Raw genomic sequence first — 13,718 nt, 5'->3', positions numbered from 1 at the left:
AGAGGGGTGGGGTCTCAGCCTAGATGCTGGATAAGGAGAGAGGTCGGAAGTCAGCCTGGCCAAGTGGGTGAGGGGGGGCTGTGGCCCGGAGGGGGCAGCGACAGGGACCCCAGGCCTCAGGCAGCTTTGGGGACCCCCAGTCTGCACTCAGCTGGGGTCTGACTCGGGACAAGCACTGGGGCTCAGACAGGGCAGCCGTGATGCGGGAGGAACACGGAGGTGCTGGGGGGAAGCTCCAGCCGCAGCCCTGGGAGCAGGACTCAGAAGCGGAGGAAGCCGTCAGTAGGGGGACGTGATGGATGCTGTAAATGGATCCTGGGACCCAGGCCACTAATAAAAGTGTGCGTGACCATGGCAGCGGGTCACCCTTCTGACTCTTCACCAGGTGACGGGGTGGGTGGGGGAAACGGGAGCAACTCCCCACTGCGGCAGGAGGGCGAGGGCAAGGGCAAGGTTCTGGCTCCTTGGAAACCCTCGGCCCAGTGCCGGGCGGGGACCCGCACTCCCGGGGCTCCGGTCATCCCCCTCCTGCCACGCTCGCCCCGCGGTGGCCGGGACGGGCTCACCTGCCCGAGGAGCCCAGCTGGGGCATCCGGCCTCCTCCCGGGAGGGAGCCTGAGCTGCCCTGTGGGGAACAGGAGCAGGGCAGGAACCGGGGAAGGGCGGGGCTGGGAGGGGGCTCACGTCTGTGGGCTGAGGACCCACAGAGGCGGGCTCTGGCCAGCTCTGAGGCTGGGCATTCGGCCCTCACACGTCACCTTGCAGTCCCTGCCACCACACACCCAGAGCGGCAAATTTCACCCACGACACATCACGCTCTGGCCGCTGCCCCCGACTCACCAAGAAGGACGGCCTAGGGCGCCGAGCCCTCGTCCACGAGCACTTTCTCGTACTTCCCGTGTCCAGTGGCCACAAACTTGTACCTCTTCGCAGACGGGGTGCTCTGTCGGGGAAGGAGGTGGAGACCAAAGGTGAGAGACGCAGAGGGAGATGGCGCCGCCTCCTGGAAGCCCCCCAGGTGCGCTGAGGGCAGCTCCCCTTCCCTCTCACCCACTGGACCCGCCCCACCACCCCCCCCCCCCCCCGCATCAATCACATTCCGACTCTACCTTAAGCGCCGCCGAAGCCTTGGGGCCTCCCTTCTGCTCCCAGAGGCTCCTCTTACTCATGTCTCCAGCTACAATATCCTGGGGACAGAAGGCGGCCACGTCTCAGGGGCAGAGCCCTGACTTGGGGGCTTGGAGCCCTGGTCATTTCTCCTGCCTGGCCTCGCAGGGCCAGGGCCCCGGGGCCCGCACACCTGCCTCCTCGGGTGAGAGCCCAGGGGAAGAGGCCGGGAAGGGAAGGTGACACCGTCCATCCTCACCTGGCCCAGCAGCCTTCCCGCCCAGCCCTCCACAGGGGCCAGCCTGGCGACCCCGTCCCCCATGCACCACAGTGCCCCCCGCCCACACTTCAGCCTGGACTGTCTCACGCTAGCCTTCCAGAGGGAGCCCAGCCGGGCCCCAGGATGGGAGCCCACCTTGCAGGAGGGGGACTTGGCGGAGGATTGAGCCTGCACCTCTCCCGTCTCCCAGCGGCTCTTGGTGCTTGCCACGGCCATGCTGGGCAGCTCGATGGATGGCTGGCGGGCTAGCTTCGGGGTCCGGCCAGAGGTCTGCAGGGGACACAGAGCCCAGGACCGCTTTACTGGACAGCCACGTGGAACACATCAGAGAGGCCTGTGTGAGCCGCTTCAGCACACAGCTGACGTCCTGTGTGGTTGCATTCCCCCAGGACTGCTTTTCCAACGCAGGGCTGGAAGAAGGCACTCTGGAAAAATGTGCCTTCCTCCCCTCGGTGTACTTGTGAAACACCCCCCTTGCTCTGCAGAGCACAGGTGATGGGTGAGATACGAGACAAATGTGGGGCTGTCCTCGTGCTGCTCCTGGCACAGGCTTGGAGGAGGAGGGGTTGAATGGAAGAGTGTTGGTTGGATGGAATGATGGTTGGATGGAGGGGAGTTAATGGGATGAAAGGGCATTGGTTGGATGGAGGGGTGTTGGTTGGAGGGAGTGGTGTTGGTTGTGTAGAGGAACATTGGTCAAACAAAAAATATCGGTTGGATGAAAGGACATTGGCTGAATGGAAAGACATTGATAGGATGGAGGGGTGTTGGTTGGATAGAGGGATGTGGGTTGGATGGAAAGGTGTTGGTTGGATGGAGTAGCGTTGATTGGATGGAGGGGTGTAGATTGGATGGAAGAGTGTTAGTTGAATAAAAGGGTGTTAGTTAGTTGGATGGGGGTGTGTGTAGGATCAATGGAGGGACCTTGGTTGGATGGAGTGGGTTGGTTGATAAAGGGGTGTTGGTTGGATGGAAGAGTGTAGGTGAAAGGACAGGAGTTGGTTGGATGGAGAGACATTGGTTGGATAGAGGAATGGGTGCATGAATGGAGGAGGGACCCTGCAGAAGTGGAGGGGACCCGTACACACCTCGATGGCCTGGGTGTACTGCTCCAGCCGCTCGTCAATCGTGGAGACGGGCAGGGCTGGCTGGGACTTCTTCACACTGTTACTGGAGGAGAGGAGAAGGGTCATGGCCCAGGCCCCCTCACTCAGCTTCTACGCCCACCCTGAGCTCCTACCAGAGCTTTCTCGGGCCCCCACATCTCCACCTACTGGGTCCCCTCTTCAACCCTCCCTTGGAGAACCCCGAGTCCTGCCTGGGAAGCAACCAGACATACCTCTTCTGAATGGAGCGGTTCAGGGACTCAGTTCTGTCGCTGAGCTGCGGAGGGCGGGCGGAGACTGAGCCTCTGAAGCCAGAGCAAGGCCCCCAGCCCCCCCCCCCCCCCACCGCAGCTGCTTCCACCCACCAGTCCCATTGCCCAGTGTATGCGTTTCACAAGGCTCTGCTGAGAGCCAGCCCTGCAGAGAAGGCTGTGCTCCTGTCCTGGAGCTGCCCTGTGGCCGCCTCTCTGGGACTGTCATTGGTCATGAGTCCGGGACAGAGGGCTAGGCTTTGGGGCTTAACCTACTTTGGTGCTCGGGCTCAGGGGAGGCGAGCCCGGTTCTGTCTCCTCCAAGACCAAGGGGCTGGGTGCCCTGCGTTGCTGGCATCTCTGGTGCTGGGAACAGAACGTCTGAGGTTACGGGGTCTGAATGATCGCCCCCTTTGCACCCCTCCTGCCCCACCCGGGACTGGTTGAAGGAAACACTTTCCCCTCCCTGGGCCTCAGGTCGTTTCCCACCCTGCCATTCCCTGGTTCTGGAATTCTCTACAGCAGGAGCTGGTGAGTCCGGGAAAGCGTTGTTCCATCAGGCAGGGTGACCAACCCCACCACCCTCTGAGACTGCGGGGGTGGGTGCTGGCTCCCTCTGGGCCCGTCCCACAAGGCCCGCAGAGCGTGCAGGTAGCAGAGACAGACGCAGCCTGGGGGCCGGGGTGTGCCCAGACCCTCTGGGGAGACGCCGGCACCTGTTCATCTGCCTCCTTGGTCTCTGCCAGCCCTGGGCTGCCCTGGACGGGTCCCTCGGGGCCTTTGGGCTCTGTGTCCTCTGTTCCCGGCCCCTCCTGGGGATCTGAGTCGGGGCTCAGATGCAGCTCCTCCAGACAGACCCCAGCTGGGGTCAGCTCGTCGCCACCCTGGCTCCCAAAGGTGTACTGGAGGGGCCTGTGGAGGGGAGGAGGAGGCAATCCAATAGATCGAAGGTCTTTTGATCACTTCGAGTCCCTTCCCGTTTCCAAGCCTCAGTTTCCCCATCTGTAAGATGGGCAGTCAGACCAGTTAAGCGCCCAGGAATCTCTAGACCCCAGCCTCTTTGGAGAAGTAAGCCCAAGGACCTCAGAGCCTGCCCTCTGTCCCCGGGGCCATGTGACCAGTGCCCACTGCCCCATCCCTGCACACTGAAGCTAGCCCCGGGCTCCAGGCCCTCAGGACCAGCCCCGGCCCGTGTCTTGCTTGTTGGTGTCCAGCCTGCGGGCTGGCCTCCTGGGGCTGGGGCTGCCTGGGCCCCCTGCTCCTGCCCTGCTCCGTGTTGGGGCGAGCGGGCCTGGGCGGCAGGTGGGAGCTAGGTGGGGTCTGAGGGTTGTTTGGGGGCTGGTCAACTGAGGGACGAGGCAAGGGCTGGGGTCACAGCGAGGACCGCAGCCCTGAGAAGCAGGGCTGACCAGGCTGGCTGTGGGGGGCGGCGGGGAGGCCAGCCGCTGGCAGCCTGCGCGACTCTGTATTGGAGCGGGACTGAACCTGGAGAAGAAGATGGGAAATTCTCGCATTTTCCATGATTTCAGGCCCCTTGGTGTTCGTGCCAGCCAAGACCCAGACCACCACCCAAGGTGGGCCGGGGTCCGAGCCAGCGGCAGGCTCACAGAGGGCCCATTCAGCTGGGCTACAGGAGGCCAGGCAGGTGCGGGGGGCAGGGCGGCCTGGCGAGAGCAGGCGGGTCCACAGAAGAGCTATAGTGCCCCCTGCTGTTGGGCGGCCAGTCGGGGACAAAGCGAACAGGGCCGGCAGGGCTGCAGCCGCCCCAGCACCGGTGGACGGGCCACCCTGCTGCCCCCGCCCCCAGCTCAGAAACGCAGAGTGTGCTCTGACCCCCAGAGACAGATGAGGGAAACCGAGGCCTGGAGGGCGGCCGTGGGCAGAGGGCCACGCCAGGAGCAGGGCCCCGGCCGGGCAGCTGGCTCTGGGCGTGGATGGGAAGGGGTGGTGGAGTGACGGGAGGGGTCTCAGGGAGAGCTCGGGGCTGCTTCAGGGGCCTTGGAGGGGACGGGAGGTGGCCCAGAGGGGCTCCGGCGACCCTCGAGGCCACAGGGCCCCGAGCCTGGAGCTCCCGAGCAGAGCTGGGCCCCTGCCCCCGGCCTGTGGGGTGCTGAGAGCGGCTCAGACCCCTGGGGTGGGGGCGGGTGAGGGTCCGGAGCAGACCCCAGCCCGGGGCCCCTCCCCCTGCCGGCCCTGGTTCAGAGCGGCTGCACATCTGGAAAGCTTGTCCCCCCAGGCCGACTGGCGGCCGCACATCTGGAAATACCTGCTCCCCTCCGTGGGAATGGAGCTCGCTGCCCCGGGGGAGGAAGGGGCGGCGGCGGGGGCGCAGGGCCTCCCTGACGTCAGTGGGCTGCAGATGTGCTGATGGAGCAACAGCCCGGCCGGCCGCAGCTGGTCTGGATGGGGCCCGGGGGCCCTGGGGAGCCCAGGAACGAGATTCCTCCTGTCCCACCCGCAGCACCAGCACCCCCGCCGCCGCCCTCCTGTCTCGTTCTCTTCCTCCTTCTCCCGCTACGACCACGGGGGCATTTTGGGGGGCTGCTGGGGGGGCGGGAGCAGAGGGAGTGGCTCGGACACAGGTTAGGGGGCTTGGACAGAGCCCCCCACCGCCACACTTTGACCCCCACTTGCCTGTCCTCCTCCTGCTCCCCCTCCGGGCTCGCACCCCGAGGGGGGGCCCCACCGTCCGTGGTCTCCCCAGCCCCCCAATGCTGCCGCCGCTGCTCTGGCTTCTGGGACCAGTCGCCGAAACCCTCATCCTCGTCCAGTTCAGGGGCCTCCGAGGGCTTCGGGCTGAGGCTGAAAGAGCAGGCATGTTCTTAGGACTGGGCCAGATGCGGGGCAGGGGGCCGACATCCCCGTCCACGCCGCCTCCCTCTCTCAGACCCTGGGTTCCAAGTGCGGGAGACCCCATCTGCCCCAGGGGCAGCACCCCACGGCTGGGCCGAGGCCCCCCCCATTGTCAGAGAATCCCTGAGGGCAGGATTGTGTCTCCCCCACAGACTGGAGCTACCTGAGGCCAAGATTGGGCCACACCCTATTAAGCCAGGGCTCCCCAAGAACAGGGCTACGTCTCCCCGCTCAGCCTGGGGCTCCCCCAATGCTGGGCTATGTCTCTCCCCCGCTACCTACAGTCCCCGCGGGTGGGTGCCGAGTTTCCCTCTGCCCTCCCGGCTGAGCCCTGAACCCTGTCCCCCACGGCAGGCCTGTGGTCCAGTGGTCCCTGCCTGCCCCCAGCCCCTGCCTGCTAGGCTAGGGACCTGGCCCGAGGGGCCTTGACCGCTGCAGCACCCCACTCCACCCAGAGCTGCTGACTCGGAGAAAATGGAACAAAACAGGGCCGGGAGGAGGGGAAGCATTATTGGAAAAACAGCCCAGCCCAGCTACAGCGGCCTCCTGGGCCCCGGCAGGGAACAAGCCGGCCCTCGGCCCGCCAAGTTGGATGTGGCCTCAGTGAGTCACAGACAGCAAGGACTAGGGCAAGGGGCTCGGGGGCCAGGGCCCCACAGCTGCGCTCAGAGTCAGTCCAAGCAAGGGGGACCGTGCAGGGTGACCAGGGCCTGAGGCAGGACCCCGGGAGGCTGGCCGGTAGGGGGTAGCTCCACACGTCTCCAGCCAGGTGTCCGGCAGACTCCGCTGGCACCTGGGGCTGCGACGACCCTCACCCTAAGGACACCCCCACCCCACCCCGCCCGGGTTCCAGGGCTGGGCCCCTCCCTCCTCGTCTCATCTGCTCTGGGGCCTCCAGCCCAGGGCCTGACCCCCAGAGGACCCCTCTGCCCCGGGGTGCAGGACAAGCGAGCTGGCAGCGTCGGCTCACAGCTTCTCCTGCTCCAGCTGCACCGGGGACTGGCCTCCTTCGCCCTCGTCCTGGGCCGGAAGCTGCCAGCCCCTCTCCTGCCTGCGCCGCCCCCGGGCGCCATCCTCCTCCTCTTCCACGCTCCACTGAGTGGCGAGCCTGAGGGACACGGAGAAAGAGTCAACACCGGGGCCTGTACCCCGCTTCCCCCGTCCAAGCAGGCCCCAGCAAGGCCTCTCTAGGCCTCAGTTTCCCCATCTTTACAGCAGAGATCTTGAGAGGTGGTCGGGAAGGTGTCCTCGGGTTGGAGGAGGACCCAGGGCTCTGTTGGTCTCTGGACGTCCACGTGCCTCCTGGTGATGTGGGGGCCCCAGTGTCAGACAGGCTTGGGGAAACCCCAAGGATGGGACCAGACCCTCCATCCTCTTCCGGCAGGCTGGATCCCTGGACCTCCTGGGAGCCAGGACACTGGCTAGGGTAGCTTTGGCCCCAGGCAGGGCCCGGAGGGTACGGGAATAGCCGGCTGAGGTGCGGAGAGCCAGCTGCGGCCGCCGGGCAGCTGGGCTCACTCGTTCATTCTACCTGAGTCAAGTGACTGTAGCCTCGGCCGCTCGGGCGCTGGTGGCCTGGGCTGAGGTCAGGCCAGAGGCGGCCCAGCTAGGCAGCCGCGCCCCTAACGCGACCATCCCAGCAGGCGCGACCCTTCCTGCCCCATAGGAGCAGACTGCGGCCCCGCTAGAGGACCCGAAAAGGGCCCGCCTTCAGCCGCGACCTGACCTCTCAGCTCACCCAACACCACGCCCGCCCCCGGCCCCCGTGCGGAGTCTCTCCGGGCTGTGCCGTCAATGGGGAAACTGAGGCCCACGCAGAGCCGGGTGCGGGGGAGCTCACTCCCACACTTCCTGGGGTTCCTCCCTCAGGTCTACGCAAGGTCGGCCTGAGACCGGGAGGTCCGGGGCCGGACCACCCTGGCCCTGGTCCAGCAGATCTCAGGCTGTTGGCATCCGGTGGGCACCGCAGGCCTCGGCCAGCTGGCACGGCCTGCCTGCCCCAGCTCCCCCAGAGCCCGAGAGAGGGGTCCTGGGTCTCCGTTCTACAGCGCTCACTGTTCCGAGCCGGGGTCTCAGCCCCTTCCTGCCGTGTCCCCCGCCTGACCCCACAGCCCGCTCCTTCAGGGCCCCCGTCCCCTGGCCAGGGTGGGCCGGCTCTGTGGTCTCGGCAGCCGTGCCAGCACATGATCTAATCTCTCCTAGGTCTCCTCGGAGCCTCCCAGACAAAAGCCAGGCCCCTCCGTAGCCCCAGCTCGAGGCCCGCTCCCCCCGCGGCAGCCACACGGGACCCCAGCCACGCAAACCAAGCCGCCTGCTCAGCCCTCGGCACCCCCAGTCCGCCCCCCACCCCCGTGCCGCTCCTCAGAAGCGACTTTGACTCCCACCCCCTCCCCACCCGGGCCCCAGGGAGCCACTTAATCCCCCACACCTGGCTCCCATCAGCCTCCTGCTCCAGGCCCTCGGCTGGGGGCTGGGGGCCACGTCCTGTCTGGGGAGGAAGAGCCTGGGGTGATCTCGGGGATGTTGGGGACCTAGGGTCCGGGGCTCCTCCCCGCCATGAGCACCAACAGCCCCTTCAGATGGAGGGCAGAAGCCTAGCAGGGCAGTGGGGGGAGAGAAGGTGCCCACAGCCCTCTCCTGGGGCAGCCTGGGGGCGCCTGGGGGGATTCCTCGGAGGGGTGAGACCGGCACTGCATCTCCTTCACTGCCACGTCCGAGCTGCACACGCCTATGGGTGTGTTGGGCGTTTGGGATTTTTTGGCCAATGTGTGGTGCTGGGTGTGTGTGCATGGGCCCCGGTGGGATGTGTGGGTGGGCCAGGTGGGGCCTCTCTCAGGACGATAGCTCCTGCTCCCCAGACCCCTCCCCCAAGCCCCGGGGACCCTTCATTGGCACAGCTGAGTGCAGAGGCCACAGGGTCTGGTCAGCCCACCGGTAGGGCGATGTGTCCCGGCCAGCAAAGCCCCACGCAGGCCTGCACTCAACCGCGCAATGCACAGCGGGCCTCCCTGGCACACACACACACACACACACACACACACACACCAACACACACACACACGCACACGTGGCAGGAATGCACACGTGTACGTACACACTTTCTCCTGAGCCCAACACTCAGGCCCACGTGGGCGCACACACCCACACTCCACGCATGGGTCCCAGCGCCCCCCACCAGGCACACTCGTGCACACACGTGTGCACACGGACGTCCATGTGCTGACAGACTCGGGCAAGGGAACAAGGTGAGGGCAAGGTGGCAGGCCCAGGCCCCCAGGCCCGTCCAGGGGGCCCCAGTACACTGTTTAGTGTTTTCCTGCGGTCGTCCCGACAACGCGCCTGGCCAGAGGCCAAGGCATGTTTTCTGAGAACATTACTCCTGAGGAGCTGGCCCCTCCAAGGGTCACCCCTGCTCCCTGCCATCTGCATGTGACCCCCGAGCCTTCAGGGGCAGGGAGCTCGGGGGGGGGGCAGAGCCGGGTAGCAGGGTAGGGGTCCCCAGCGGTCTCGCCAAAGCCCCACACTGGGAGAGGCCGCGCTGGCCCCCAGCCCCTGACCCAGCGGCCCAAGGACGGAGCCGGCTCAGCCCCTTTCCTCCGGGCCTCCTCCCTTCCCGCCCGCCTGCCCCAGGATGTGAGTAATGCGGCCCCTCCTGGCCCCTCCCATGACCTCACCCCCTCACTGTTCCACAGCTGGGTTTCGTTCTGGGAACTGAGAGGGGGGCGGCTCTCCTGGGGTGGGGTGGGGGCCTCTGGCCTGGGAAAGGCGCCCCCGGCCGGCGGCCCAGACCCCTTGGCACGCTCGGCGGAGCTGTCAGGATGCTGGCGTCGGCTGGCCGGCCCGCCCGTGGCCCTGGCTCAGCCCGTGCGCAGCTGCGAGGGATTTGGTGTTCCTGCACAAATGCAATTATCTCTTTCCTGCGTCTGCTCTGGCTCCGGGCGCGCCCAGGGTTCAGCCCCAGGGGCTGCTGAAAGGGCTCTGCACACCCGCCCCCCGTGTCACGCTCCAGCGTGGCGCCTCGCCCCACCAGGTACACGCGTGTGCGCAGACCCCAGCGGGCCGGCTATGGCTCCCTGTCCTCAGTGGGGCTCCCCAAGTTCAGGGGCTACCGCTGCTGGCCACGTCCACCGCCTACCGGGCCCCTCCCCTCCTTCCTCCGCAGCCCCCCGGCCTCCGCCACGGCTTCCGTGGTACCAGTCCTGGGCCTGGTCCGGCCCTCCCCGCTCTCCCAACCTCCTTCCTCCCCTGCCCTGCGGCGGCTCCAGAGGGGGCAGCAAGCCTCGGTCCCGTCTCAACTCTGCCCCCTGCAGGCAGCTCACGGCCGCCCCACCTGCTTCTCGGCGCCTAAAGCTTTTCAGAGTTCTGGAAAGAGCTTCGGGGCTCAGCTGAGGGGCCGGGGCCCAAGGGAGGACGGCCAGGCCGGGCCAGGCCAGAAGTGGGGAACTTCCCCTTTAGACCTGCAGGGCAGCCTCCTGGCCATTGTCCCCTGGACACCACGGGCAGGAGCTGGCTGGGAGGCCTGGGGAGCTGGGCCGATCACCCAGCCGGAGCAGGGGGCCCCTGTCTCCCTGTTACCATCAAGGTGTCCAGTCCCCTCCCGTGCCCCACGCCCTGGGGTCTCGTACGCCAAGGTGGACATCTGCAGAGCAACCGGCGCCTCAAGTGACCGCAGAGCCCGCGAGTGAAGGGACAGAGTGTGGGGGGACCCGAGCCCCAGAGAGGCCACTCGGCCTGGCTTCCGGGGCTGGGGGACAGCACGCACCCGCAGCCACCTCGTCTTAGAGCAGCCCCCGAGCGCAGAGACTGGGCCCCGCCGGGAGCTCAGGAGAGGGCAGCGGTGCCTGGGCAGCACCCGCACCCCACAACTCAAGGGGTGCCCCTCACTGGTGTGCAACGTGGGTCCCGCCCAGGCAGCCCGGGGGAGGGTCCACGGCGGGCACCAGGATGCTGGCTCTCACTCATCCGTGCAGTGAGGCAGCTGTGAGGGGCGAGCCAGGCACAGAGATAGCCCCGAGCGAGCAGGTGGGAGGTGGGTGGGGTGGCAGAGGGTGTGGGCACGGGAGCCGCAGCTGCTGGGAACCTGGCCACCACCCCCCTGCCCTCCCGACTGCCCTGGCACTGGTCCAGCCCCCCTCCCGGCCCACCCCCCTTCAGCAGTGCCTTCCTGGGTGTGTCTGTACCCCACTGGGTGTCCTATGCCAGGGAGACACCCCACAGGGCAAGCCCCACCCCACTGTCCAGGGAAGCTCAGGAATCGAACTTGAACTTGAGTCTGAAAGATGAGCAGGGGTCTGTGGGTCAGACCCCAGAGGCTGCGGGCAAGAGCAGAGGCGGGGCCAGGGGGCGGGAGAGCTCTGAGTGGCCGGGGCCAGGGAGCGGTGGCTCTGGGGTGGTGCCCCGCCTCCCCTGTGGGGTGTCCCCGGGCGAGCCCATGCCAGCACAGGTGCTGTCAGATCAGCATTTGGGAAGGAGGCCCAGCTGGGACACGGAGAAGGGGGAGATGCCAGCTGGGTGGGGGGGCAGTTAGGAGGGGGAAGCTGCAGCCTGGGTGCTGCAGGGGCAAAGGGACAGGCCTCCAGAACTCCCCAGGAGCGGAGAGGTGGGAACCTGGGAGGGGTCAGCCTGGGGGGTGTGGTGGGGGGGGTCACTGAGTTGAGCTTGGACGTGCGGGGTGCGTGGGGACCTCGGGGAGATAGTCAGTAGGAAGGAATGGCAGGTGGGGAGGGGCCCCGGCTCACCTGGGGATGAATAACCTCTAAGGGAGCCATGGGGACCCCGAGAGGGAAAGGCTGGGGGGCACCAAGCCCCCAGGGGCTCTAGGCCAGAGACTAGGCCGGTTTCCCTCCCTCCGGCTCCTCCCCGCCCTGCAGGGCGCCTCCAGGGACTGCCGTCCAGGGGAGGGGGCACAGGGTTTATGGCTGAGGCCCAGGCTGCACGGTCAGCCTCCACTGGGGGCCTCGGGGTCCCCCTCTGCTGGGGGTGCGGGAGTGCCAGCTCTTCCCAGCCCTTCCCCCAGCTGTCACCCCCAGCACCGTGGGGCAGGACTCAGGGGCAGAGAAGGACCCGGGAAGATTGGGTGCAGAGGCTAAGCTGCGGGTCTGGGGGAGACCGAAGGTTCCGAGCAGGGAGGAGGAGGGTGATTGGAGGGGACCAGAGGTGGGGAGCCCGTTGCCATCCTCGGGGTGAGCCGATGAGGCCCGCAGGGACCGGGCGTGGAGGGGCGGGAGGGACGGCTGTCAGTCACCCCGGCAGGAGGGAGGGCCCAGGCTGCCCGGGGAGGGGCAGCTGCTGGGCCTGGGAAGCAGTCCAGGCACTCCAGGGAGGAGAGGCCAGGCGTGCCAGGCTGTGGCTCTGCCCTGTCTCCCTGACCCTCCTCCCCAGAGTGAGACCTGAGGCCCCCCCTCAAGCTCCCCAGCCATTAAAAGGGGTGCTGACCCACTGGGCAGGGTGAGAACTGAGACGACCCCCGAGGCGGGCCCAGCTCCCGCTTCCCCACGACTGGCACTGCCCGCAGACCTGTGTCCCCAAGGAGGAGGCCGCAGTCCCAGCAGGGGCAGGCCCGGCCCACACCCCGCCCCGTGTCCCTCTTGGCCCTGTGAGCAGGTCACATGCGGGAAGCCTCCCTGCACGAGGGGACAGCTACCTGCAAAGCTGGCTTTCCCCACAGCCACAGAGAGGACGGCACCCCAGAGGGCGCGGGCCAGGGCGGCTGTGTCTCCAGGGCACCGGGCCCGGAGCCGGGGGGAGGGGGCGAAGCCGCAGCCTCTGGGAGCCCGAAGCGAGCAGGGGAGAGGCCAGCCCTGCAGGGGTTCGTGCGCCCCGAGGCTGCAGCACCCTAGGGCGGCCCAGAGATGAAGGGCAGAGCATCCCCGCCCGCGCCAGGACCGCAGCTGCTCCCCAGCCCCGAGGGAGGGGAGGGCTCTGGGACCTGGGCCGGCAGGCGGCCCAGGGCCGAGGCCAGAGCAGCCTGTGGGTGGGGCCTGTTCATCAAGAGTGCGTCAGCCCAGACCCCAGCCCGCCGGCACTGCCTCCTGCCCCTGGCCTCCGTGCCCAACACCCCTTCGTCTTCTCCCAGTGGGGCAGTTCTTGGGGGGCCTCTCGTTCGGGGGAACCCCTAGCTGCCCTGCCCAGAGCCCCCAAAGGCAACGACTCCCTCCTGCACGACTTTCCAGCCAGCCCCGGGGCAAACTGGGGAGGCTGCCTCTGACTCAGCCCTCCAGCCACCAGGGACCCTCGGGCCAAGTCCCCATCCCCGTCTCCTCTGGGCCTTCACCCCACTGGCCCCTGGGGGCCACGTCTGCCGGCTCCAGACCCCGCTCAGCTGGGGCGGTTCCACGGCCCGGTTCTCGGCCGGCTCAGCACCCCACTTTAGAGCTGACGAGAAGGCGGGGGGTGATGCTGCAGGGCCTGGGGTCTCCCCTGGGAAGGGCAGACGGGGGACCACAGCCACCCCGTCACCGCTCCGGCCTCCCTCCCCGGGCCGGGCTACCCCGGACGACACCCCGACATCTGCCACCTGCTCCACAGCCCCCCAGCCAGCGCAGCCAGCTCCCCTCAGCCTGCCTGGGATGACCTCTGTCCTCCCGTTCCTCCATCCCCAGGGCCTCTGGCTCCCCATGCCCTTCCCTCTCCCCCCCTTCCCTCCCCCTCCCTTTCTTTGCCAGCACTTTGTTTTGCCAGGTGCTAGGGACCCAGAGATGGGTGACATTTCCTCTGCCCTTACAGATCTTAGAGGCTGCCAGGAAAACCAGTGCTGACCCCACAGTGTGGCTCGAGGGCCCCAGAAGAGGACCCCTATTCCAAGCTTTATTTTGGGGGGAGTCACTGGCAAGAGGTCCTCTCAGGTGAGGGGCGCCTGTGCCTGCACCCAGCCTGGAGGGACAAGGGGCCACGGTGGGAGGAGGTCCTCGGAGAGAGGAAGGTGGCCACTAGAAGACACGATGAAGGGGATCGTGGCCAAGGGAGGCGGAGACGGACGGGGCACAGCAGACAGAGCCGGGACCCCCACCACAGCCCCGCCTCTCTCTCCCCATCCTCCCCCCGGGGTCCAGAGGTGAAGCCCACCCTCTACTGTGTGACCCACCGTCCCGGTACCTCCCAGACAGGTGCACCCGTCTCCTG

General features: G+C 67.3%; 1 protein-coding gene across 6 annotated transcripts in view; it reads right to left on the bottom strand.

Annotated features, from left to right (window-relative positions):
- LSP1 (lymphocyte specific protein 1) overlaps positions 1 to 13,718 on the bottom strand; it is a 37,986-nt gene that overhangs the window by 3,727 nt on the left and 20,541 nt on the right. For 3 of the 6 annotated variants that reach the window (XM_057553002.1, XM_057553003.1, XM_057553004.1), the window contains exons 2-10: positions 6,568 to 6,705; positions 5,379 to 5,546; positions 3,461 to 3,656; positions 3,021 to 3,110; positions 2,727 to 2,770; positions 2,476 to 2,557; positions 1,523 to 1,657; positions 1,110 to 1,187; positions 841 to 943 (exon numbers count right to left, since the gene is read on the bottom strand). In XM_057553002.1, coding sequence (XP_057408985.1) covers positions 854 to 943; positions 1,110 to 1,187; positions 1,523 to 1,657; positions 2,476 to 2,557; positions 2,727 to 2,770; positions 3,021 to 3,110; positions 3,461 to 3,656; positions 5,379 to 5,546; positions 6,568 to 6,705 — 1,021 coding nt within the window. In that variant the 3' untranslated portion in view covers positions 841 to 853. Of the gene's footprint in view, positions 1 to 840; positions 944 to 1,109; positions 1,188 to 1,522; positions 1,658 to 2,475; positions 2,558 to 2,726; positions 2,771 to 3,020; positions 3,111 to 3,460; positions 3,657 to 5,378; positions 5,547 to 6,567; positions 6,706 to 6,810; positions 7,906 to 8,025; positions 10,675 to 12,240; positions 13,202 to 13,718 lie in introns of those variants that run through there. The other 3 variants (XM_057553000.1, XM_057552999.1, XM_057553001.1) reach the window with 3 other exon arrangements.

Source organism: Balaenoptera acutorostrata, chromosome 9 (assembly GCF_949987535.1).
Source record: "Balaenoptera acutorostrata chromosome 9, mBalAcu1.1, whole genome shotgun sequence".
Lineage (NCBI taxonomy): Eukaryota > Metazoa > Chordata > Mammalia > Artiodactyla > Balaenopteridae > Balaenoptera > Balaenoptera acutorostrata.
Note: the sequence above shows the minus strand (reverse complement) of the source record. Positions and strands in the feature narration are given on the sequence as shown.